The sequence below is a fragment of the Heterodontus francisci genome, chromosome 24 (assembly GCF_036365525.1).
Source record: "Heterodontus francisci isolate sHetFra1 chromosome 24, sHetFra1.hap1, whole genome shotgun sequence".
Classification (NCBI taxonomy): domain Eukaryota; kingdom Metazoa; phylum Chordata; class Chondrichthyes; order Heterodontiformes; family Heterodontidae; genus Heterodontus; species Heterodontus francisci.
Window position 1 is genome coordinate 51,627,548 of NC_090394.1, and position 26,718 is coordinate 51,654,265.

Below are 26,718 nucleotides of genomic sequence, written 5' to 3' on the forward strand. Positions count from 1 at the left end.
ACATCCTGCCAGTCAGAGTACTTACCCATTATCCCCACTCTTTGTCGCCGATCACTCAACCAACTTTCTAACCAGGTCAATAATTTGCCCTCAACTCCATGGGTTTCTACCTTAGTTAGTCTCTTATGTGGGACTTTATCAAATGCCTTCTGGAAGTCCACATAAATAACATCCATAGACACTACCCTAGTCACCTCTTCAAAAACTTCAATGAGATTTGTCAGGCATGACCTTCCAGTCATGAATCCATGCTGGCTGTCCCCGATTAACTGAAATTTTTCTAGGTGTTCAGTCACCCTATCCTTGATTATAGACTCCAGCAACTTCCCCACCACAGATGTCCGGCTAACTGGTCTGTAATTTCCTTGGTTCCCACTTTCACCCTTCTTAAATAGTGGGGTGACATGTGCAACTTTCCAATCCAGAGGGACCACTCCTGAATCTAGGGAACTCTGAAAGACTATAGTTAGGGCATCTACAATGTGCTCCCCTACTTCCTTTAACACTCTTGGATGGAAACCGTCAGATCCTGGGGATTTCTCACTCTTTAGTTTCATTAATTTCCTTGTTACGGATGATTTACTTACGTTAATTGTATTAAGTCCCTGTCCCCCATCAGCTATTAATTTTTTCGGTACTTCCGGCATGTTATCCTCCTTTTCAACTGTAAATACTGAAGCAAAGTAATTGTTCAACATGTCTGCCATTTCCCCATTATCAATGACAATATTTCTAGTTTCAGCTTTTAGTGGGCCTACATTGCTCTTGACCACTTGTTTTCCCTTTATGTAACTATAAAATTTCTTCTTATTGATTTTGATATCCCTTGCAAGTTTCCTTTCATAATCTCTTTTAGTAGCTCTTATAAGCTGCTTTGTGACCCATTGCTGGTCTTTGTATCGATCCATCTGGCCAGATCTGTGCTGCGTTTTGCATTTTTGTAAGCCATTTCTTTTCGTTTTATGCTATCCCTAATCTCTTTAGTTCTCCATGGCTGTTTTTTCTGTGAAGTGGAGCTTTTTCCTCTCAGGGGTATATACTCGCTCTGTATTTCGTTAAATGTTTCTTTAAATATTCTCCACTGTTCTTCAGTCGTTTGACCTATTAACAGATCTACCCAGTTTACCGTGGACAGTCTGTCTCATCCCAGTAAAGTTGGCCTTACCCAAGTCTAAAATTCTAGTAGCTGATTCGTGCTTTTCACTTTCAAACGCTACCTTGAATTCGATCATGTTGTGATCACTATTTGATAAATGTTGACGCAGTTAGGCTACTAATTAAATTTGGCTCATTACTCAATGAAATCTAATATTGCCTGTCCCCTTGTTACATCGAGGACATATTGCTGCAGGAAACTATCCCGGACACATTCCAGAAATTCACTACCTTTCTGACAGGTGCTAGTCTGCCTCTCCCAATCGATGTGTAAGTTAAAATCCCCCATTAATACGACTCTGCCTTTGTTACACACTTGCCTAATTTGTGCATTTATACAACCCAACACCTCAGAACTGCTACTGGGGGGTCTATACACAACACCCATTACAGTTTTAGATCCTTTTCTGTTCCTCAATTCCACCCACAAGGTCTCCACTGGATGCTTTCCCCTCATTATATCCTCCCTCACCAATGAGGTGATATTATTTCTAATCAGTAAGGCTACTCCACCTCCTCTGCCAGTTTCCCTGTCCCTCCTGTAAACTTTATAACCACGTATATTTAGTTCCCAGTCCCGACCATCCTGCAGCCACATCTCCGCAATGGCCGCTACATCATAATTTTCCATTTGAATTTGCGCCTGCAGTTCATCTAGTTTATTTCTTACACTCCGTGCATTTGTACATAGAACTCTTATTTGGGCTATACCCCCTAACCTGTCCCTCAGCAATGATGCTCTATTTGCCTGTTTGTTATTTCTCTCTTCTGGTTTAACCAGTATACTTCTTGCAGTTTGGCCACAATCAGCCTCACCACTAACCTGCACTCCTACCTTCTCCTTTGACTTCATGTTTTTCCATGCAACTGAACCCTCCCCCCACCCACTCCCAACTATTTAGTTTGAAGCCCTAGTTATACAATTCGCCAGGACTCTGGTCCCAGCATGATTCAGGTGGAGCCCATCCCATCGGAACAGCTCCCTCCTTCCCCAGTACTGGTGCCAATGTCCCATGAATTCGAACCCATTTCTCCCACATCAATCTTTGAGCCATGCATTTACCTCTTTAATCTTATTGACCCTTTGCCAATTTGCTCGTGGCTCAGGTAGTAATCCGGAAATTACTACCTTTTTGGTTCTGCTTTTTAATTTAGCCCCGAGCTGCTCATATTCCCTCAGCAGAACCTCTAACCTTGTTCCACCGATATCGTTGGTACCTACGTGAACCGCGACAACTGGATCTTTCCCCTCCCACTCAAAGTTCCTCTGCAGCCCAGAGGAGATATCCCGAACCCTGGCACCAGGTAGGCAACAGAGTCTTCGGGACTCTCGATCCTGGCCACAGAGAAGAGTGTCTATACCCCTAACTATACTATCCCCGATTACGACTCTTCTTTGGCCTCCTTGTCTCGGGAGACAATGGGTAAGCGCCTGGAGGTGGTCAGTGGTTGTGTAACAGCGCCTGGAGTGTCTATAAAGGCCAATACAAGAGTGACAGACTCTTCCACAGGTGCTGCAGAAAAAATTGGTTGTCGGGGCTATTACACAGTTGGCTCTCCCCTTGCGCTTATGTCTTTTTTCCTGCCAACTGCTAAGTCTCTTCAACTCGCCACACTTTAGCCCCGCCTTTATGGCTGCCCGCCAGCTCTGGCGATCGCTGGCAACTGACTCCCACGACTTGTGATCAATGTCACAGGACTTCATGTCACATTTGCAGACATCTTTAAAGCGGAGACATGGACGGCCGGTGGGTCTGATACCAGTGGCGAGCTAGCTGTACAATGTGTCCTTGGGGATCCTGCCATTTTCCATGCGGCTCCCCCCACTTGAATGGCTCCCTGTACCATGGTGCTGTGGTCGGTTTGCTCATCCTCCCTACAGTCCCTGCTCTCATCCACACAGGGAGCAAGAATCTCAAACCTGTTGGATAAGGACAATGGCTGAGGCTCCTGCAGCACTACCTCCTGGATCCCTCTACCTGCCTCACTCATAGTCACACCCTCCTGTCCCTGACCATTGGCCAAATTCACAGTAGTTAATCTAAGGAGTGCGACTGCCTCTTGAAACACAACGTCCAGGTAACTCTCCCCTCCCTGATGTATCGCAGTGTCCGAAGCTCAGACTCCAGCTCATCAACTCTGAGCCGGAGTTCCTCGAGCAGCCAACACTTGCTACAGATGTGGTCACTGGGAACCACAATAGAGTCCACCAGCTCCCACATCATGCAGGTACAACACATCGCCTGGCCCTGCATCTCTATTTTATTTAATTAGATTTAATTTTTTTTTTAAACTTCCAACTGGTCTTTAGTTTTTAATCTGTAAAATATTTCTCCTATTCACCTTTAATCTGAAATCAACTTAGAATAGGTAATTCAAATTAGCAGTTACTTACCAACCAATGAACTTACGGTTTTCCTGTGATGTCACTGTTTTATTTCCCACTCTGTTTTTACTCCCTTAAATTATCCAAAAATTAGATTTACAATAGGTACCTTGGTTCCCCCCTCAAAAAACACTACTTACTATATTAAAAAGAACTGCAGACCTTTCTCTTTACTTTAGTTACTTACCGAGCTATTTACAGTTATTCCCCAACAGCTGTTACTCACCAACCAATCACCTTGCAGCTTTCCTGTGATATCGCTGTTGACTTTTTTTCAAAACTCCGGCACACCGGCACTGCTCCCAGAAGGTAAGCCGGCTCGCTGAAGGAACTCTCGCTCTGTCTCCCGGTCTCTTTGTGCTCCGGCTCCGCTCTCGCTGTTTCCCGCTCGCTGAATGAATCTCTCAGATCTGCCTACACATTTGCTCTTCTACCTTCCACTGACTGTTTGGGGATCTATAGTACACACTCATTAGTATGATTGCCCCTTTTGTGTTCTTCAGTTCAACCCATACGACCTCATTTGATGATCCTTGTACCATATCATCCCTCCTGACAGCTATAATGGTTTCTTGAATCAATATTGCTCCCCACTTTCTTTTATCCCCCTCTCTATCTCATCTGAAATCCCTGTAACCTTCTTTCAGCCATGTCTCAGTAATAGCTTTGTCATAATCTGCCATATCAATCTGTGCTCTCAATTCATCTGCTTTATTCCATAGGCTTCTTGCATTGATGTACATGCCATTTTGCACTGCCAAACTCCCTTGCCTATTTTCTAGCCTTTGTTTCCTCTGCCTTCCAAACATGCTTACCAATTTTCTGCCTTACATTTTCAAATTTTCTTCTCTCCCTTCTGAATCTGCTCTCAAGTTCCCATCCCACTGCCAAACTAGTTTAAACCCTCCCAACAGCAGTAGCAAAACCCCGTGAGAATATTGGTCCTAGTCCTGTTGAGCTGCAACCTGTCCGGCTTGTACAGGTTCCACTGCCTCAAGAATCTAAAGTCCTACCTTCTGCACCATCTCTCCAGTCACGCGTTCATCAGCTCTATCTATATATTAATGACCTAGACCTTGGTGTACAGGGCACAATTTCAGAATTTGCAGAGGATACGAAATTTGGAAGCACTGTGAAGAGGATAGTGTCGAACTTCAAAAGGACATAGACAAGTTGGTGGAATGGGCGGACAAATGGCAGATGAAGTTCAACGTGGAGAAATGTGAAGTGATTCATTTTGGAAGGAAGAACATGGAGAGACAATATAAAATAAAAGGCACAACTCTAAAGGGGGTGCAGGAACAGAAGGACCTGGGTGTATATGTGCATAAGTCATTGAAGGTGACAGGACAAGTTGAGAGAGCGCTTAACAAAGCGGAGACAGTGGATCCTGTCGGATGGTTCCCCGAGCAGACCGCGAAAGTCATTTGGTGGAATGCCTCATCACCAGAACTTTCAAACAAGCAACAAGATGTAGCTTGGCTTGTGGTGAGAAGAGCCCTCCCAGTCAGATCCTTCCTGCAAGCCTGAAGTCTCGCCCCCTCCGCGCAATGGCCCCACGGTGGCTGTGGTGGGGAAGAGACGGTTGCCCACCTCCTCCTGCAACGTGTCTTTGCAAAGCAGATGTGGAAAGAGATGCAGTGATTTTTGTCGAGGTTCATCCCAAGCAGCTCTGTAACACAGGAGTCTGTGCTCTACGGGCTGTTCCCAGGGACGCACACCGAGATATAAATCAACTGCTGCTGGAAGACTATCAATTTGGTGAAAGACGCCCTTTGGTCTGCCCGAAACTTGCTGGTCTTCCAGCGCAAAGAGTTGTCCACCACCGAATGTTGCAGACTGGCACATTCCAAGGTCCAAGACTACGTGCTGAGGGATGCACTAAAGCTTGGGGCAGCCGCAGCAAAGGCTCAATGGGGAAAGACCACAGTGTAAGGTCCCCCCACCAAGCTGAACTGAGGGGCTGGATCCATGGGAAACCCCTTGAACTGTATCGGGAAAATTTTGTGTGCTGTAAAATGTAAATGGCATGACAAATAAAATGGAAGGGTTGTGAGACAACTCATGATCGTATTGAAGGAAACTGATCACCTATGCACTGTTTGTATTTTTTGACTTGGTGCTGTTTGAAACTGGTTATGTAATTTTTACAGATTATGAATAAAGTATATTTTGGAAGTTTAAAAAAAAGCATAAGGTATCCTAGGCTTTATTAATGGGGCATAGAGTACAAGAGCAAGGAGGTTATGTTGAACTTTTATAAGACACTAGTTCGGTCTCAGCTGGAGCACGACATTCAGTTCTGGGCACCGCACGTTAGGAAAGATATGAAGGTACTGGAGAAAGCGCAGAAAAGATTCATGAGAATGGTTCCAGGGATGGGGAACTTCTGTTATGAAGACAGATTGGAGAAGTTGGCACTGTTTTCCTTGGAAAAGGCCGAGAGGTGACTTGATAGAGGTATTCAAAATCATGAGGGGCCTGAACAGAGTAGATAAGGAGAAACTGTTCCCACTTGTGAAAGGATCGAGAACGAGAGGGCACAGATTTAAAGTAATTAGCAAAAGAAGCAAAAGCGACATGAGAAAAATCTTTTTCACGCATGGTTAAGGTCTGGAATGCCCTGCCTGAGAGTGTGGTTCAATCGAGGCATTCAAAAGGGAATTATACTGTTATCTAAAAAGGAAGAATGTGCAGGGTTATGGCAGAAGGCGGGGAATGGCAGTAGGTGAATTGCTCATTCAGAGAGCTGGTGCAGACACGATGGCCCAAATGGCCTCCTTCTGTGCAGTAACAATTCCATGATTCTATTTCTATACTCACTAGCCTGCAGCACTAGGAGTAATCCAGAGATTACTACCTTTGAGGTCCTGCTTTTCAATCGTTTCAAAAAAGTTAAAGGAAAGATTGGTTACTGTATGTTGTAGCACGACCCCAGCTGCCCAGGAGGTGCCTGCAGGTGCATGCTGCAACTTATTTTCCAGACTTGTCCACCCGACCTACTATTCCTTGTCCACCTATAGTTTTCCAGGCTTTCTGCTCAAACCTCCGTCCTCAAGATCTCCACAGCCTAGTGTGGACCAGCTGGCTCACAACCTATGGGATGGAATGAGTGCCCAATGACACCTGTTGCTGTCTGCCCAACTTTAATTGATAGCAATAAAAACAAGAAATGCTGGAACCACTCAGCAGGTCTGGCAGCATCCACAGATGCTGCCAGACCTGCTGAATGGTTCCAGCATTTCTTGTTTTTATTTCAGATTTCCAGCATCCGCAGTATTTTGCTTTTATTTAATTGATAGCATCCGGCATTGCTTACTGCTATCGGGCGCCAAAAAGTTGGAGGGAGGGGCAGTATACCCCTTTTAGCTGCAACAACAACACAGAAAATTTTAATTAAAAAGAAATTATACTTTTGTTGGGCAGAGTTCCATTCTGCTGGCAGAGAAAAAAAAACATTTCAAAAAGAGTATACTTCACTGTTGCAAGGCATACAGCTCAATAATGGTAAAAATAAAGAAAGAAAAGGAATGAACTGTGAACAAGTATACATAATGTGCCGTGAATAAGTGATCTTTGCTCAGCAGTAACCGAAAAAAAAATCCCAATTAGGGTGCACAAGTGTCATGGGGTCCAGATCCAGTGCAGTAAAGAGACAACCATTCAAGTAACCAAAACAGGAAGAAACAGGGGATTGTTGATCAGGAGGAAAGAAGCAAACGACATTTGAAAGAACAAACATAATAGCATCCTAAAGTATATCACACCAATTGTTAAATGCCATCTTTAAACAATAAAAAGAGATAAAAATCAAATAAATGCCTAAAACGGACACCCCCACTTAGCCATTCACCTTCTTCCAGCCAAAAAAACAGAAGACAATACATACTGAAACAGAGAAGTCCTACAGAGACAGAATCACAACAGGAGGAGAAACAGCAACATGAACATGTGATTAATTTTGGAAGGTCGAATTTGAATGCGGAATACAGGCTTAAAGACAGGATTCTTGGTAGTGTGGAGGAACAGAGGGATCTTGGGGTCCATGTCCATAGATCTCTCAAAGTTGCCACCCAAGTTGATAGGGTTGTTAAGAAGGCGTATGGTGTGTTGGCTTTCATTAACAGGGGGATTGAGTTTAAGAGCCGCGAGGTTATGCTGCAGCTCCATAAGGCCCTGGTTAGACCACACTTGGAATATTGTGTTCAGTTCTGGTCGCCTCATTATAGGAAGGATGTGGAAGCTTTAGACAGGATGCAGAGGAGATTTACCAGGATGCTGCCTGGACTGGAGGGAATGTCCTACGAAGAAAGATTGAGGGAGCTAGGGCTTTTCTCATTGGAGCGAAGAAGGATGAGAGGTGACTTGATAGAGGGGTACAAGATGATGAGAGGCATAGATAGAGTGGATAGTCAGAGACTTTTTCCCAGGGTGGAAAGGGCCATCACCAGGGGGCATAATTTTAAGGTGATTGGAGGAAGGTTTCGGGGAGATGTCAGAGGTAGGTTCTTTACACAGAGAGTGGTGGGTGCGTGGAGTGCGCTGCCAGCGGTGGTAGTAGAAGCAGATACGTTAGGGGCATTTAAGTGACTCTTGGATAGGTACATGGATGATAGTAGAATGAAGGGTATGTAGTTAGTTTGATCTTAGAGTAGGTTAAAGGTTCGGCACAACATCGTGGGCCGAAGGGCCTGTACTGTGCTGTACTATGTTCTATGAACAGGGAGACAGCCTTACCATATCCTGTGAAATAGCATGTGCAATGCAAGATCTATTACATTAATATAAAATTTGCCATTGTAGTTTATTACCTTGATTTTGTAGTTATAGTTTAAAACAAATAATACTATCACAGAAATATATTGATTTGAATATTCTAATGGAGTCAAAAAAACCAAGAAAATGAAGGGTCTCGAGAGATACTGCGAACCATTAATATTGTTACTAGGTTACATTAACTTCTTAAAATCCTTTAGAGCTGGAAGTCACATTTTTCATCCATCTAAGGGGATAAAATGTAGTCTCATTAGCAGTAGGTTGGATATGGAATCATGTTCAAAACTGTACTGATTTGCAATGTCTCATCTTTAAATATTTAATGTTCTTGTGCATAACATAAAAGAATTTGTATTAAACAGCTCAAATAAAATGGTCAGCGCGTCATGTTCTGAACAAGTATATTCCAGAATTCAGAAAGAACAATGGCCCAGAAAAACCTAGAAGAAAATATATATAATTCAGAAATTATTTCTATTATTATACTCTATGACTTCTAATTTTTTTTTTCCCCCAGAGATAAAAAGCAAGTCATACCAGAGGAGAAAGCACAGCAATCCCATGGAAGTGGATAACAGAGATGCTCTTCTGCCAAACTGATCGCAAAGACTCATTTTCCACCATCTCAGTCTGAATCCTGGCCAAATGCCTCTTGCAGAACTGCTCATATTCTTCCATTCTCACCCACTAACTCTTTCTTCTATAGCTGCATAAAGAAGTGAATTACAGGTTACTGGGATTATAGCCGCCATTCCAAATAAACCAGTTGTGCAATTCTAAATATATGTCAGATAAAAAAGTCACAAATGACATCCTATGTGACTGTGACAAAATTAAACTTTCTCTCCTCATCCTTCTCAACCTGTCTGCAGCCTTTGACATGGGTGACCACACGATCCTCCTCCAATGTCTCTCCACTGTCGTCCAGCTGGGTGAGACTGCTCTCACCTGGTTCCATCATTATCTATCTAATCATAGACAGAGAATCACTTGCACTGGCTTCTCTTCTTGCTCCTGGTGTCTTTCTCCCCACCCCTACTCTCACTCCTCCAAAGGATCTATGCTTGGCCCCCTTCTTATTTCTGATCTACTTTCCGCCCCTCGGTGACATCATCCGAAAGCACAGTGTCAGCTTACATGTGAAAACTGACAACACCCTGCTCTACCTCACCACCACCTCTCTCGGCTCATCCACTGTTGCCAAGCTATCAGACTGCTTATTCAACATCCTGTACTGATGAGCAGAAATTTCCTCAAATTAAATACTGGGAAGACTGAAGCCATCGTTTTCAGTCCGCGCTCCAAACTCTGTTCCTTAGATACTGACTCCAACACTCTCCCTGGCAACAGTCTGAGATCAAGCCAGTCTGTACGCAACCTTGGTGTCATATCTGATCTCGAGATAAGGGAGATGAGCTTTCAACCTCATATTCATGACTATTTTCACCTATGTATCATCAAACTTCACCCCTGTCTCAGCTCATTTGCTGCTGAAACCCTCATTCATGCCTTTGTTACCTCTAGACTTGATTATTCCAACACACTCCTGCCTGGTCTCCCACATTCTACCCTGCATTAACTTGGTCATCCAAAACTCTGCTGCCAGTTCACTTATCACCCCTGTGCTTGCTGACCTACCCTGGCTTCCAGTCAAGCAACGCCTTAGTTTTTAAATTCTCATCCTTGTTTCAAGTACCTCCATGGCATTGCCCCTCCATATCTGTGTAACTTCCTCCAGCCCCATAACTCTCCAAGATATCTGCACTCCAATTCTGGCCTCTCAAACATCTTCAAATTTAATCACTACACCATTGGTGGCTAAGCCTTCAGTTGCCCAGGCCCTAAGCTCTGGAATACCCTCCCAACACCTCTTCACTTCTGTACCTCACTTTCCTCCTTTAAGACACTCATTAATACCTACCCCTTTGACCAAGCTTTTGGTCATCTGACCCAATACCACCCGATGTGGCTAGTGTGATATTTTGTTTTATAATGCTCCTGTGAAGCACCTCATGTTTTATTACATTAAAGGTGCTATATAAATATAACTTCTTGTTGTAGCCATTTTCTCACCAATTACAATGGAAGAATTACAAAGAAGTTTTATACTAAATCTTCATAAAAAGAAATTGCGAGAAACACAAAGGGGGCGCTATGTTAATATGTTGGCTGCAAATGATAGTTGTTTTGTAAAAACAGTATGTTACCTTACAAACAGTGTAACTAATTCGTATTAATGATCCAAACTGCATTCTTGTTATCTGGATTTCAAAGCTTTCTTACAATTCTATTTCAACCATTTCTAAGTCAGTAGAACAATAAAAATATGCAAAAAAGTGGTTTAAATAGTGTATTGAGAATGATAGCATCAAGTTAATTACACTTTACAATGCCTTGAAATTCCTTCATATTTTCAACTAAATTCAATTTTTAATTGCTTGCAATTTGAAAAGCAAACAAGGTTTAAACCAGATGCACCTGAACAAGTTCAATTTTATTGGATATACAGCCCGTGTACATCCAGATGGTGGATTCGGTAGCTTTTATTTATTATAGTACTCTTTTTCTTTCAATAGTGACAAGTCCTGGAGTAAAACATGATTTACTGAAAAATCCTTGTACAAATAACAACTTTATATAACATTTGATGATCTACACCTTTTGAATCAGCAAGGTTTTAAATTTTACCAGTCAGTTGGTGTTTGAACTACAGATACAACCATACATTGCACCTTATGCTAAGTAATTACTTTACAGATCCACTGCATTAATACTCCAGCTAAGTAAATACATGGGCGAGGAAGGAATAGAACGACATGTTGATAGGGTAAGATGATATGAATACATAGAGTGTGAGGAGGCTCTTGTGGAGCATAAACGCCGGCCTGAACCATCTGGTTGGATCTTGTTTGGTTTTAAGTTAAATTACAAATTCAAAAGCAATTAAACCAAACTATCAAGGGCCTACTACATCAAAATTACCTCAAGTGATCCTTGCAGTGCTGAACAAAAGAAATGTTGCCCAGACCTGCAAAGCACAATTTTTTTGCTTCTCAATTTTCACTTTTAGGATTGAATAAAGAGTATTATTTAATCTCCAAGTAAACATTGGAGTTTAGCTGAATGAGAGCTGTTCTTATTGTAACATATACGATTCTGAGGGGGCTTTACAGGGTAGATGCTGAGAGGATGTTTCCCCTTGTGGGGGAATTTTGTACTGTTATGAGATCTCCATTTTTTGATAAAACTTGAGAATCTATACATTTTAAAAAAAAAACTGAAAAGGATTTCATGCACGAGACATCTGGAGATAGCTGAACTTTATGGATGCTTTAAAAAAAAAGGTCAAGAGGTTCCTGGTTTTGGCCAATAAACAAATACTGAAAACCAGGTAATTTCAAAGAAACCAACAGGGGGTTTGACCAAAAAGAGCTACCCTTTGTTTTGACAAGGAGTGATTTATGGTGGCCACGTGACTTGTTTCTGGAAAATTTTAAGTTTCATTTTGAACTTTAAAAGCCAGTGGGCTTGGACAAAAGCAGGCAATTGTAATTTGATTTGGACCTGCCAGGAGATCAGAAGAAAAAACAGACAAGTATTACTTCTCTGTAAAGAATCCTTGTTCTTGAAAAGCAAAAGCTTGTATGAAGTGGTACTGTTGCCTTCTGCATTTTTGAAGAAACCCTGAATTTGCAGAAACCTTTCATCTTAAAAAAAGAACTTCTGCATCAAATGTGAGAACCGACACCTGTTGCTACAACCCTGATCAAATCCCTATTTGAAGCCTTCTACAGTTGAGTTTCTTTGAATGCCTGCCCGACACAGACTGTTCATCAACCTCGCCTGGAAAGACTGTATTGACGGTGAGCAGTGCCATATTTCTTACAAAGATAGATTCATTCAAGGGATACTGGCAAGTTCCGTTAACACCCCAAGCTAAAGTAATACCGGCTTTTGTCACACTAGACGATCTTTACCAGTGCCGAGTGATGTCATTCAGGCTAAAAAATGCCCCGGCAACCTTTCAGAGACTAATGAATCAAGTTGTAGCCAGTGTTCCTAACTGTGTAGTGTATCTAGTATACAGTAAAACCTGGAAGGAGCACTTGAAACAGCTAGAAACTGTTTTAAAAATTACAAGCAGCTGATTTAGTGGTAAATTTAGCAAAAGTGAATTCGCAAAAGCGAGTGACCTTCCTCGGGCATGTAGTGCAAGGACAAGTTTTGCCAAGAAGGGCGAAAGTACAAGCCTTGGTAGAGTTCCCTACCCCCAAGACTAAGTGAGAACGGTTTTTGGCGATGTGTGGTTTCTACAAAAAGTTTGTGCTAAATTTCAGCATTGTAGCTGCTCCACTAACAGACTTACTACAGAAAAAGAAAACCAAGGTAGCGTGGTTTTGGTGGGGGTGGGGGGGTGGTTTGCTGGGCATCTTTTGAAAAGCTGAAGGCCATTTTGACATATGAACCAGTGTTGGCTGCTGCAAATTTCATTAAGCCCTTTAAGGTATTGACTGATGCTAGTGATCTAGGGGTCAGTGCAGTCCTGTTACAAGATGATGAATCAGGCATAGAAAAACCAGTGGGATACTTTTCAAAAAAACTAAAATCGCCAGCAAAAACGATATTAAACCTTGGAAACAGAAACATCAAGTCTATTATTGGCTCTTAAACATTTTTAAGTACATGTCCGCCATGATTACAGAGAAACACTGATATATACTGCCCATAACCCATTAACCTGTGTGGAAAAGTTTAAAACACAGAATGCCAGAATATCCCAATGGAGGTCACTGTTGCAACCCTATCACTTAAAGGCTGTCCATATTTCAGGAAAAAACAATGTTATTGCAGATGCTTTGTCGCGAATCTATCTTTGTTTGAGTTAGATGAGCAAAGATGGTACAAAGCAAAATTGTATTAACTACAAGTAGAGTGAATGGGGGATGAGCATGAGAATGTTTCAAATGTTTTCAACTTGATTACATTGTAATGAAACGCATTCAAAAATGGTGTTTCATTTCGCTGAAGCAGAGGTGCTATGAGATTTCCATTTTTTTGATAAAATTTGAGAATTTTTTTTTAAAAACTGCAAAGGATTTCAGTAGACATTGAAACATCTGGAGATAGCTGAACTTTATAGATGCTTTTTAAAAAAATGTAAGGTCAACAAGAGGTTCCTGGTTTTGACCAGTAAACAAATACTGGAAACCAGGTAATTTCAAGGAAACCAGAAAAGGGGTTTGACCAAAGAGCTACCCTTTGTGTGATGAGAATTTATGACTTAGCATGTGACTTGCTTCTGGAAAATTTTAGTTTCATTTTGAACTTTAAAAGCTAGTGGGCTTGGACGAAAGCAGGCAACTGGAATTTGATTTGGACTTGCCAGGAGATCAGAAGAAAATCCAGATAAGTATTACTTCTCTGTAAATAATCCTTGTTCTTGAAAAGCAAAAGCTCGTATAAACCCTAAATTTGCAGAAATCTTGCATCTTAAATAAAGGACTTTTGTATCAAATGTGAGAACAGACACCTGTTGCTACACCCCTGATGGAAGACCTATGTGAAGCCTTCTACAGTTGAGTTTCTTCGAATGCCTACCCAACACAGACTGTTCATCAACCTTGCCTGGAAAGACTTTGAATGGCATCCAACTATTCGACTTTGGGACACCTCACCAAACCAAAGAACTTCCTTCCAGATCATTGCAGTCGAAGTTTTTTTTTAATTCCTTTGAAAAGGTGAAAACAAAAATCCCTTTTTTCCCCAATTAACCGGTTTTTGGATGTATGTGGGTGAGAGCTAGGATAATAATATGGGGCTTTTAATATTTTGATTCGTGTATATATTTAGTTCATTATTGGTTATGACTTGGTTTTATAATAAAAGGATAATTTTGTTGTTTATTAAAGAAAGCTGACTGGTGTGCTTTATTCAGGGGAAAAACATAATATCTAATTTGCTGTTTCATTAAGTGGAATATACTGTGATCTGTGGAGAAGTGGGACTGAATTAACAATGCACTCCTCCAGCCATGGTCGTAACAGTATCAGGAAGCATAGTTTCAGAATAAGGGGTCGCCCATTTAAGATGGAGATGAGGAGGAATATATTGTCTCAGAGGGTTGTGAATTTTTGGAATTCTCTACCCGAGAGAGCTGTAGATTAGATTGCTCATGGAAGTCAGGATTTATACCACTAACTACATATTTGAGAGATGAAGGGGGCAATTTTCGACAGCTGGTCAGGAGCTAAAGAATCAACAAGGTGGCCATGGTGGGATCTTAAGCTGAAATGCTGATTTAGTCCTGTTTAACATAAGACACCATATTGGCAAAGAAGTTGAAGCACACACTAGGAATGGCTGGCTGGAGGATCATTAAGCAGCTGATTGCTACTCAAGTTGCCTGCAAGCGCTCATTAAAGAGGCTGCACAACATTTTGGAGGATAGCATTTGACATGATGCTCGCGCCTAAGACCAACCAGCTGTTTGGGAGTAAACTAGCCATTGCTGACAAATTCAAGGGTTACTTAAAGGTATACAAGAACATAAGAAACAGAAGCAGAAGTAGACCATATGGCTCCTCAAGCCTATTTTGTCATTCATTAATTCTTTCATGGGATGTGAGCATCATTGGCATGGTCAGCATTTGTTGCCCATCCCCAATTGCCCTTGAGAAGTTGATGGTGAGCCGCCATCTTGAACTACTGCAATCCATCTGGTGTAGGTACACCAGAGCTGCTAGGAAGGGAGTTCCAGTTTTTTGATGCAACAAAAGTGAAGGAGCAGAAGTATAGTTCCAAGTCAGGATGGTGTGTGGCTTGGAGGGGAATTTTTAGGTGCTGGTGTTCCCATGCGTCTGCTGCCCTAGTCCTCCTCAGTGGTAGAGGTCACAGGTTTGGAAGGTGCTGTCGAAAGAGCCTTGGCGAGTTGCTGCAGTGCATCTTCTAGATGGTATACACTGCTGCCACTGTGCGCCAGTGGTGGATGGAGTGAATATTTAAGATGATGAATGGAGTGCCAATCAAGCAAGCTGCTTTATCCTGGATGGTGTCGAGCTTCTTGGGTGTTGTTGGAGCTGGACTCATCCAGGCAAGTGGAAAGTATTCCAAGACACTCCTGGCTTGTGACTTGTAGATGATGGACAGATTTTGGGGAGTGAGCAGACGAGTTACTCACCACAGAATTCCTAGTCTCTGACGTGCTCGTGTAGCCACAGTATTTATATGTCTGGTCCTGTTATGTTTCTGTTCATGGTACCTCCCAGGATGTTGAAGATCTTGGCCTCAACTCCACTTTCCCCGCTGTTGGCCATAAGCCCCAACTCCCCGATTGTTCAAAAATCTGTCTAGCTTGAATATTTTCAATGACTGAGCCTCCACAGCGCTCTGGGGGTAGAGAATTCTCAAGATTCACACCCCCCACCCCCCCCCCAACAACCAGAGAATAAATTCCTCCTCATCTTCAGCTTAAATGGGCGGCTCCTTATTCTGAAAATATGCCTCCTAGTTCTAGATTCCCCCAAAAGGAGAAACATCCTCTTAGCATTTTACCCTGTCAAGCCCCATCAGAATCTTATATGTTTCAATAAGATCACCTCTCATTCTTCTAAACTCCAACAAATATAGGTCCAACCTGCTCAACCTTTCCTCATAAGACAACCCCTTCATCCCAGGAATCAACCTAGTAAACTATTTCTGAACTGCCTCTAATGCAAGTATACCCCCTCCTTAAATAAGGAGGCCAAAACTGTACGCAGTTCCCTAGGCGTGGTCTCACCAATACCCTGCACAGTTGCAGCAAGACTTGCCTATTCTTATACTCCATCCCCCTTGCAATAAAGGCAACATTTCATTTGCCTTCCTGATTAATTTCTGTACCTGCATGCTAACCTTTTGTGTTTCAAATATAAAGTACACCCAGATCCTTGTTCACTTGCTGCATGAGATTTGAAGAGGACTTTTGAAACACATTGGGATACTTTGTCAAGACTTCACCAACAACATTAATATTTATTCTGGAAATATCCTGAGGACTACACCTAAAAAAACTTTCATGTTACTCTACCTTATAGATGTTACCAGGAGAAAGGGAGTGCTTGGTAACGGGACCTTGTGAGTGGTTCTCCTTGGTCTGCAGGAGGGATGGGAGGAGGACATGAGGCCAGGCCAGCAGCACTAACTGCTGCAGGAGAGAGCAATAAGAAGGTGAGGTGCAGGTACAGGACATCCCTCCTCCTCCGGACCTCCAGTGCCGTGTCCAAGAACTTGCGTGCCCTCTCACTCAATCCTTGAAATGCGCTGCTGTGAGTCAACTTTACACCTTTAGTGAAAGCAGGTGAGTGGAGCCTATATATAGTACTCCATGAAAATTGTGACTAATCAATAGTTGAGTGCTAAGCCCCTGCAGGCGTCTCTACTTTAGCACCTCCAGGTAAGTTCAAAATTACGGTAAATCAGCATTTAAGACCAAAATTGTGCACTAAATCCAGACTTTCAAATTGGCATATCTTATTAGCACAACATCCATTTAACACCTGCTTTCAGGCTCTCTCTAAAATAACCCACAGACTATTTGAAGTAGTCCATTATTACTAACTTCCCTTGGCTGTCCGTATTTTCTATCACTGTCACTGAAGTTCAAAGGACTCAAGGAAATGAATGGAGGGTGATGGTTGTTCATTACTGTATATATTTGTTTATTACTTTCACAACTTTCTTTTCATACATGTAGAAAATTGAAATGCAAAAATATGTCTTTGTGAAAAAGAGAACTATGTATTGCACCTTAACTCAACCCATTCAGCACTGAAGAAAAGAATTATATACGAACATACAAATTAGGAGCAGGAGTAGGCCATTCCGCCCTTCGAGCCTGCTTTACCATTCAATAAGTGCATGGCTGAACTGAGTACACATTTCCAACGACCCCCGATAACACAGACATAGAAACATAGAAAATAGAAGCAGGAGTAGGCCATTTGGCCCTTTGGGCCTGCTCCGTCATTCAAATAAGATCATGGCTGATCGTCTAATTCAGTACCCTGTTCCCGCTTTCTCCCCATATCCCTTGATCTCTTTGGCATTAAAAAATATATCTACCTCCTTCTTGAATATATTTAATGACTTGGCCTCCACTGCCTTCTGCGGTAGAGAATTCCAGAGGTTCACCATCCTCTGAGCGAAGACATTGCTCCTCATCTCGGTTCTAAATGGCATACCCCATATCCTGAGACTGTGAACCCTGGTTCTGGACTCCCCATCCATTGGGAACATCCTCCCTGCCTCTATCCTGTCTAGTCCTGTTAGAATTTTATAGGTTTCTACAAGATCCCCTCTCATTCTTCTAAACTCCAGTGAATATAGGCCTAGTCGACCCAATCTCTCCTCATACATCAATCCTGCCAACCCAGGAATCAGCCTAGTAAATCTTCTTTGCACTCCCTCCATGGCAAAAACATCCTTCCTCTGATAAGGAGACCAAAACTGCACACAATACTCCAGATGTCGTCTCACCAAGGCCCTGTATAACTGCAGTAAGACATCCTTGCTCCTATACTCAAATCCTCTTGCAATCAAGGCCAACATACCATTCGTCTTTCTAAGGGCGGCACAGTGGTTAGCACTGCAGCTTCACAGCTCCAGTGACCCGGGTTCAATTCTGGGTACTGCCTGTGTGGAGTTTGCAAGTTCTCCCTGTGTCTGCGTGGGTTTTCTCCGGGTGCTCCGGTTTCCTCCCACAAGCCAAAAGACTTGCAGGTTGGTAGGTAAATTGGCCATTATAAATTGTCCCTAGTATAAGTAGGTGGTAGGGAAATATAGGGACAGGTGGGGATGTGGTAGGAATATGGGATTAGTGTAGGATTAGTATAAATGGGTGGTTGATGGTCGGCACAGACTCGGTGGGCCGAAGGGCCTGTTTCAGTGCTGTATCTCTAAACTAAACGAAACTAAACTGCTTGCTGCATTTGAATGCTTGCTTTCAGTAACTGGTGTACAAGGACACCCAGGTCTCGTTGAACCTCCCCTTTCCCAATCTATCAGCATTCAGATAATAATCTGCCTGTTTTTACAACCAAAGTGGATTACCTCACATTTGCCCACGTTATACTGCATCTGCCATACATTAGCCCACTCACCCAACTTGTCCAAATCACACTGGAGCCTCTTTGTATCCTCCTCACAGCTCACATTTCTCCCCCAGCCCCCCACCCCAGCTTTGTCTCATCTGCAAATTTGGAAATGTTATACTTAGTTCCCTCACCCAAGTCAGTAATATATATATTGTGAATAGCTGGGGCCCAAGCACTGATCCCTGCAGTACCCCACTAGCCACTGCCTGTCACCTGGAAAAAAACCTGTTTATTCCTACTCTCTGTTTCCTGTCTGTCAACTAATTTGCAATCCATGACAGTATATTACCCCAATCCCATGTGCTTTAATTTTGCACACTAACCTCTTAAGTAGGACCTTATCAAAAGCCTTCTGAAAATCCAAATACACCACATCCACTGGTTCGCCCTCATCTATTCTACTAGTTACATCCTCAAAAACCTCCAGTAGATTTGTTAAGCATGACCTCCCTTTCGTAAACCCATGCTGACTTTGTCCAATCCCGTTCATGCTTTCCAGGTGTTCTGCTATCACATCCTTTATAATTGACTCTAGCATTTCCCCAACTACTGATATAAGGCTAACTGGTCTGTAATTCCCTGTTTTTTCTCTCCCTCCTTTTTTAAACAGTGGGGTTACATTTGCCACCCTCCAATCTGTAGGAACTGCGACAGAGTCTATAGAATTTTGCAAGATGACCACCAATGCATCCACTATTTCCAGCGTCACTTCCTTTAGTACTCTGGGATGTAGATTATTAGGCCCTGGGGATTTGTCAGCCTTTAACCCCATTAATTTCCCTAGCACTTTTTTTTAAAACTAATACTGATTTCCTTCAGTTCCTCCCTCTCATTAGATCCTAGGAGGTTATTTGTGTCCTCCTTTGTGAAGACAGAACCAAGGTAGGTGTTTAATTGTTCTTCCATTTCTTTGCTCCCCATTATAATTTCCCCCGTTTCTGACTGTAAGGGACCTACATTTGTCTTCACTAGTCTTTTTCTCTTCACATATTTATAGAAACTTTGAGTCAGTTTTTATGTTCCCCGCAAGTTTACCCTCATAGTCTATTTTCCCCCGCTTAATCAACTTCTTTGTCCTCCTTTGCTGAATTCTAAACTGCTCCCAATCCTCAAACTTGCTGCTGTTTCCGGCAATTTTATATGCCTCCACTTTGGATCCAATACTATCCCTAATTTCTTTTGTAAGCCATGATTGAGCCACCTTTCTAGTTTTATTTTTGCGCCAGACAGGAATGAATAATTGTTGTAATTCATGCACATGTTCTTTAAATATTATCCATTGCCTATCCACTGTCAACTCTTTTAGTAAAGTTCCTCAATCTACCATAGCCAACTCGCGCCTCATACCTCAGTATTTCCTTTATTTAAATTCAGGACCCTAGTTTCAGATTCAACTACTTCACTCTCCAACTTAATGAAGAATTCTATCATGTTATGGTTGCTCCTCCACAAAGGACCCCGCACAACAAGATTGCTAATTAATCCTTTTGCATTGCACAATACCCAGTTCTCTAGTTGGTTCCTCAACGTATTGGTGTAAAAATCCATCACGTACACACTCCAGGAAATCCTCCTCCAGAGTAATTTTGCTAATTTGGTTTGGCCAATCTATATGTAGATATAAGTCACCCATGATTACAGTTGCACCCTTTTTGCATGCGTCTCTAATTTCCTGTTCAATGCCATCCCTTACATCTCCATTACTGTTTGGGGGCCTATAGACAACCCCCATCAACGTTTTCTGCCCCTTGGTGTTTCTTAGCTCCACCCATACAGATTCCACATCATGATTTTCCGAGCCAATATCCTTCCTCGCTATTACATTGATTTCCTCCTTTGCAAACACTACCCCACCTCCTTAACTTTTTTGACTGTCCTTCATAAATACTGAATACCCCTGGATGTTCAGTTCCCATCCTTGGTCACCCTGTAGCCATGTCTCCATAATCTCAACTATATCATAACCGTTTATATCTATTTGTGCTGCTAATTCATCTACCTTATTGCGAATGCTCTGCGCATTAAGACACAATGCCTTTAGACTTGTCTTTTTAACAGTGTTAGTCATCTTAGCTTTATTTTGCACTATGGCCCCCATTTGTTTCTCGCCCTTGTTTTCTCTGCCTTCCACTTCTGCATCTTACCTTTCTGTCTTTCATTTCTCTCCTTGTTTCCCCCTCCTCTATCTCCCTGCACAAATTCCTATCCCCCGCCATAACCTTCCACCCCCTTGCTCATCAAGAATCTATCTACCTCTGCCTTAAAAAACATAGTTATGTATTATAGTTATGACACCTAATGCACTGCAATGTCATGGCTACAAAAAATGGTAAATATCTTACTGAAAAAATTCTCCCTGGCCATGAGATGTATAGAAGGGCATATAAGCAGCAGAACATGCAAGCCCAGTGAGAAAAGCAAGACTGTGCCATGTAGTTGAAGACAGCGTAAGTTAGCAAGTGCAGGCAGGAAAAGGAAGAGGAGCAGCACAGCACACAAGGAAGTGAAAGGGGCGAGGATGCATTATTAGCAGCAATGTGGAAGGAGAGGCTCATGGGCTGAAAATTTGCTGCAACTTTCTAGAATGCTCTTGATGTGATGGTCACTGGGACAAGGTGGTGCACTGTAGCATTAGGTGCTTATCTAAGCTGCAGGTCCAGAGCTACAGTGGTAAACCAAGCCCTACCAGTGGAATCCAAAGATTTTTCATGTGAAACATCTGACCTTTTTATTACCTCCAGGAAGAGCAGATGCAAATTTGGGGTGTCATTTTGGATATTTTAAGTGCTTTACTCCCCTTGTGTTAGCAAGATTTTCTTAAACACAATTTTCAAAGTTTTTCCCAAGCAGTTGTTTTCGGAGGCTACTTATCGCATTATATGTTGTCTCAGAATAGTGAAACTATTTTAACATCTTTCTGCAACTGGACAAGGAGACACCCCAGTGTCAAACCAGGAAGGCCCTGCTTGTGTTCAGTTACCAGATATCAGCAGTAAGGATGTTAGAACAGAACTCAGAGCCCCCAGGAACTAACAAAATCAGTCAGGGTTTGCACTCTTAATTATTACCCAATAAACCATCCGTGAAATTGCATATGCATGGACTTCAGAACATGGAACGTCCACCACATTTGCGATTATATATACTGGTCATCTGCGGGCTAACAAATTACGCGTCTTAAAATATCAGGAAACTTTGGACTTAAGCATGCTATGCACACAATACGCCCAAGTCTCCTTGATTTTTTACATCTGTCCATTAAGCCCTCCAGCTAAACGAAACTCCTTTTGACAAAACTGGCTACACTCCAGGCTCTCAAATGCATGTATCCTCTAATTGTAGATGTTCGGGACAGTCTCTCAATGTTGGAACCGTAGAAAAGTTACGGAACAGAAAGAGCCCATCGTGTCTGCACCGGCTGAAAAAACGAACCACCCAATCTAATCCCACCTTCCAGCACCTGGTCCGTAGCCTTGCAGGTTACAGTACTTCAGGTGCATGTCCAGGTACCTTTTAAATGAGTTGAGGGTTTGCATCTCCACCTCCGATCCAAGCCGTGAATTCCAGACACCCACCACCCTCTGGGTGAAGAAGTTTTTCCTCATGTTCCCTCCGATCCTTCTACCAATCACCTCAAATTTATGCCCCCTGATAATTGACCTCTCCACGAGGGGAAACAGGTCATTCCTGTATACTCTATCTAGGCCCCTCATAATTTTGTATACCTCAATTAAGTCACCCCTCAGCCTTCTCTATTCTAAGGAGAGCAACTCTAGCCTATCCAATCTTTCCCCATAGCTGCCATTTTCAAGCCCTGGCAACATTCTTGTAAATCTCCTCTGTACTTTCTCCAGAGCAATTATGTCCTTCCTGTACTGTGGTGACCAGAACTGTACACAATACTCCAGCTGTGGCCTAACCAGCATTTTATACAGTTCCAGCATTACATCCTTGCTTTTGTATTCTATACCTTGGCCAAAGAAAAAGCATTCCATATTCCTTCTTCACCACTTTATCTACCTGTCCTGGCACTTTCAGGGACCTGCAGACATGCACTCAAAGGTCTCTCGCTTCCTCTAACCTTCTCAATATCCTCCTGTTTATTGTGTATTCCCTTGCCGTCCCCAAATGCATTACCTCACACTTCTCCGGATTGAATTTCATTTGCCACTTTTCCACTCACTCAAGCAAACCATTTTTTTTCAGGTTTGCACTTGCTGCTGTTCAATATTCAGTGTATTTACACCTAATCTGTACTAATGCTTTGTCTTTCAACACACCATTAACATATTGTTTGCCTTTGCTCCGTGACCTTTTGGTCAGCTATGTGGCCTGGTCCAATCTACACCTTCTCCTTTGTTATCTCTTGCCCCACCCCCACCTCACTTGCTTATAATCTGTGACTTTTCTAATATTTGTCAGTTCCGAAGAAGGGTCACTGACCCGAAACGTTAACTCTGCTTCTCTTTCCACAGATACTGCCAGACCTGCTGAGTGATTCCAGCATTTCTTGTTTTTATTTCAGATTTCCAGCATCCGCAGTATTTTGCTTTTATTTATAAACCATTTATATCATTCTGGAGTCTACAGCTATCCTCTTCACTATCAACTATACAGCCAATTTTTGTGTCATCTGCAAATATCCCAACCATGCCTCCCACATTTAAGTCCAAATCATTAATATATAAACAGCAAGACACCCAAAACTGAGCCCTGTGGAACGCCACTGGAAACCACCTTCCATTTGCAAAAACAATGTTGCACCTAGATTTTCAGGCATAGCATGAAACATTATCATTTTTCTGGTCCTTTAATTGCAATCTTTTGAAAATCTTTAAAAATTGTATCTTCACTGACGTGTCCTGCATTTTCTGTTTCTTTTCATGCATTTTTATGGCAGAAGTATAAATTACATTAAAAATTGTAAAACTTCCCCAATTGCAGGTTCTTAAACTTGATGAATAACGGTTAAATGAATTGAAAATTTTAAGACTCAAAGAGGAAATATACTGGCGTTAGTTTTAGCTTTTCCTTGGCCCCAGATTATCTATGCTGATTTATGCCTATTTTAAATTCAGGGGCATTCCAATGAGGTTGGGAGAAAACTTGGCCATTACCTGACAATTACAAAATGGGCACAATATTGGATACATTGTTGGTTATAAATTCCAGCTTGTGCCCAGGAGGAAACGCCAGGCCCAGGTGAGAACAGGATCAAACTTGGCAGTAATGTCACCCACTTTGAATAACCTGCCAATGCACACAGAATAGCCTCAATACAAATGATCGAATAAGTCAGTGCCCTCGGAAGAAAATTGGAGTGAAGGAAATTTTATTGCTAAATATTTGCTACTCTTTGTTATATTATCTGTATTGTTTCAAAACATTTCAAAATGGCCTTGGTTACCAAGCAGGGAAATAGTGACAGAGGTAAAGGTGCAACTGAATTATAGTGATGTGGAATCTAAATGGAATCATAGAACACCCCCAGATTTTTCCCCCAGTAGTAGATTGCCAGGAATGAATCGAGGAAAGAGTACAAACATTAACTGTAGTGGTTTTTTAGTAGTCAGTTGTATTTACACCTGCCACTAATCAATAATCCATACAATGAGTAGACAATAACTGTCACTCTTATAGTGACCGTTAGTGTCAACACAGCTACAATCAGCGTTTACTGGGATGAATTATACTGCATTATGAACAATTTGGGGTATTAATGCAACACTTACACAAGGGATGAAGCCGACACCATCAGTGTTCACACAGGAACTCCACCCAGCTGTGCAGCGTCATAGATGTCGGTTAAAATACAGCGCCGAACACGCTGGGCCTGGATGGACCGACGAACCCGACAGCTCGACCCCCGCGTCAATCTCTGGGACACCGGCCGAGCCGCAACACGCAACCTGCCGCTAGCCGCTTCCCTGAACAAATAACCAGAGCCGGGAATGGCGGGGGACTGAACGTCCGTTGCCGCCTCAGGCGCCACTACCGTCCCGCTTCGCGCACCTTCTGCAGCCCGCCATCCAGCCGGCGCAAATTGCGACGTCACCTGGCAACCAGAGCCCGCTCTCATTGGCTAGCGCTGCCAGCGACACTTCCGGGTCCGCTGCGGCCGCATGGCTGGGGAGGCGCGGGTCTCAGCGTGATATGTCTTATCACTCACTCACTCTAATGTACCCAGATATAATCCCTGTCGGTCCATCCAGAAAACAACCTACTCTTTTCAATCCATTTAATATTTTCGGGTGGGAGTATGTGGGATGGGAAGAATTACTCATCTCTTTATTCCAGCACACTGATATTTTCCAATTAATTAATTTTAAAAACTGGAATTGAAAGCTACTGTCAGTAAGAGTGCCATGAAACTATCATCGATTGTTGTAGAAACCCATCTGGTTCACTCATATTCTCTAGGGATGGAAATCTGCTGTACCTGGTCTGACCTCCATGTGATTCCAGACCCACAGCAATGTGGTTGGCTCTTAACTGCCCTCTGAAATGGCCTAGCAAGCCACTCAGTTCTCAAGAGTAATTAGAGATGGGCAACAAATGCTGAAAGAATTAAAAAAATACCAATTGGGTTTACATGGGTCTGAATTTTATGCCGCCCCAGTGGGTCAGATGGTGGCGTGAGGGCGGCGTAAAATTGAGCGGGAGGCCTAGCTGCCCCACCCCTGCCTCCAGTCAACTTTACGGCAGTCGGGCGGTGGGGGGGGGGGGCTGGCGGAGGAGGTGGAAACGGCCTGCCCGCCCGAGGCCAATCAAGGCCCTTAAGTGGCTACTTAACAGCCACTTATGGGTCTTCGCCCACCTCCACAGGTATTTTGTCCATGGCAAGCGGGCGTGCTGGTGACGTGATAGGCCGCCCAGTGATAGCTGCCGGCCTTTTCGAGCACTTGGGGGGGACCATGGCAGTCGGGCACAGGGTGCCCGATTGAGGGCCGCTCCCACCTCCCAACCCATCCCCGGGACCCAAGATGCCGCCCCCCCCCCACAAACAAACGACTACCCTAGCCTCAGCAGGGCACAACCGATCTCTCTGGTGAGGCATGCCCAGCTTACCTTCCCTCCTGGTTCCATGTTGTCTGCTGGGCTGCAGTCCCAGCAGTGGCCACTACTCCCAGTGGCGCTACTGGGACTAAGCTGTCGGCCTGCTGATTGGCTGGCAGCTCTGAGGCTGGACGTCCTCCTTCAAGGGGGTGGAAGTCCCGCCTTGGGACAATTAAAGCCCGAGGACCCGTAAAATGCGGACGGATCCTCAGGCTAGGCTGGGGACTTTTACGTCGGTGGCGAATTTCAGTCCGCCTAAGGTAAAATCCAGCCCATTGTTTGTCAAGAAGTAATTTCCAGGGACGATTGCACTTCTTTAGAACCACAATGATTGTACGTCAATGAAAGATTAGCAGATGTTTTTTATGAAAAGAATGTTGGGAATCTGAAACAAAAGTGGAATGTACGGCAGAATGAAAGAGGAGTTTAAATTAACCTGTCTCTCATTCTGCTGATTGACCTGCCTTATATTAGAGCATAGCTACCCGACAGGACCCGATGACATGTGTCAGGTTTGGGTCGGGTGGAGTCGCACTTCTGGGTCCGGCATTTGGGCTCGGGTCGGGCCGGGTTGGACACACTCTATTACCACCTCCGGTAAGTGTCTCCAATGTTAATGTACCTTTTGGACTAGAAAGCTTGTTTAGTTACAGTTTTTTTAAGCATGTGTATACAAGTAACAAAGTGAAAAACGGAAGGTAGGTTAACTGATGGTCGGGTCGGGTCGGGTCAGGGGCGGGAAAAAATGAAAGGACTCGGGCCGGGTCGGGCTCGGGTCGGATTTGGTTCTGTCGGGCTCGGGTCGGGTTTCATTTGCAGACCCAATCCGGCCTTTACCTTACATTTCCAGCATTCACTGCTTTTCATTGCTGTTGCAACAACAGCATGGGCTTACGCTGTGCTTTAACGTAGGTAAACAAACATATCGAGGCACAATACAATACGAGGGTTAACCCAAAGAGGAGTAGGGAAAAGAGTTTGGGAACTGACTAAATACACTGTCGAGCAGTTCAGTTTAATGGCAACTTTGTAGGTGGGGAGACATGTTGTCAGGGGTAGAGAAGGAGAATTCCAGGTGTCAGTAACAATGTGCCATTGATGGTAAAGTAGGACTGAGGGGAACATAAAACAGACCAGGATAATAGTAAGAAAAGAGGTGGAGCAAATCTATGAAAGGGTTTTTAAACAAGCATGAGTGAGGATTGCCAAAATCAA

General features: G+C 43.1%; 1 protein-coding gene across 7 annotated transcripts in view; it reads right to left on the minus strand.

The window, feature by feature from the left end:
- Positions 1 to 24,499, minus strand: part of LOC137383391 (centriolar coiled-coil protein of 110 kDa-like) — a 76,629-nt gene extending 52,130 nt beyond the window's left edge. For 6 of the 7 annotated variants that reach the window (XR_010977391.1, XM_068056179.1, XM_068056174.1 and 3 more), the window contains exons 1-2: positions 24,180 to 24,499; positions 8,855 to 9,023 (exon numbers count right to left, since the gene is read on the minus strand). Coding sequence is in view for 5 of the 7 variants with exons in the window: in XM_068056179.1 (XP_067912280.1) it covers positions 8,855 to 8,995 (141 nt within the window). In the remaining 2 variants the exon portion in view is untranslated. The remainder of the gene's footprint in view (positions 1 to 8,854; positions 9,024 to 24,179) is intronic. The other variant, XM_068056176.1, reaches the window with a different exon arrangement.
- Positions 24,500 to 26,718: the final 2,219 nt, after the last annotated feature.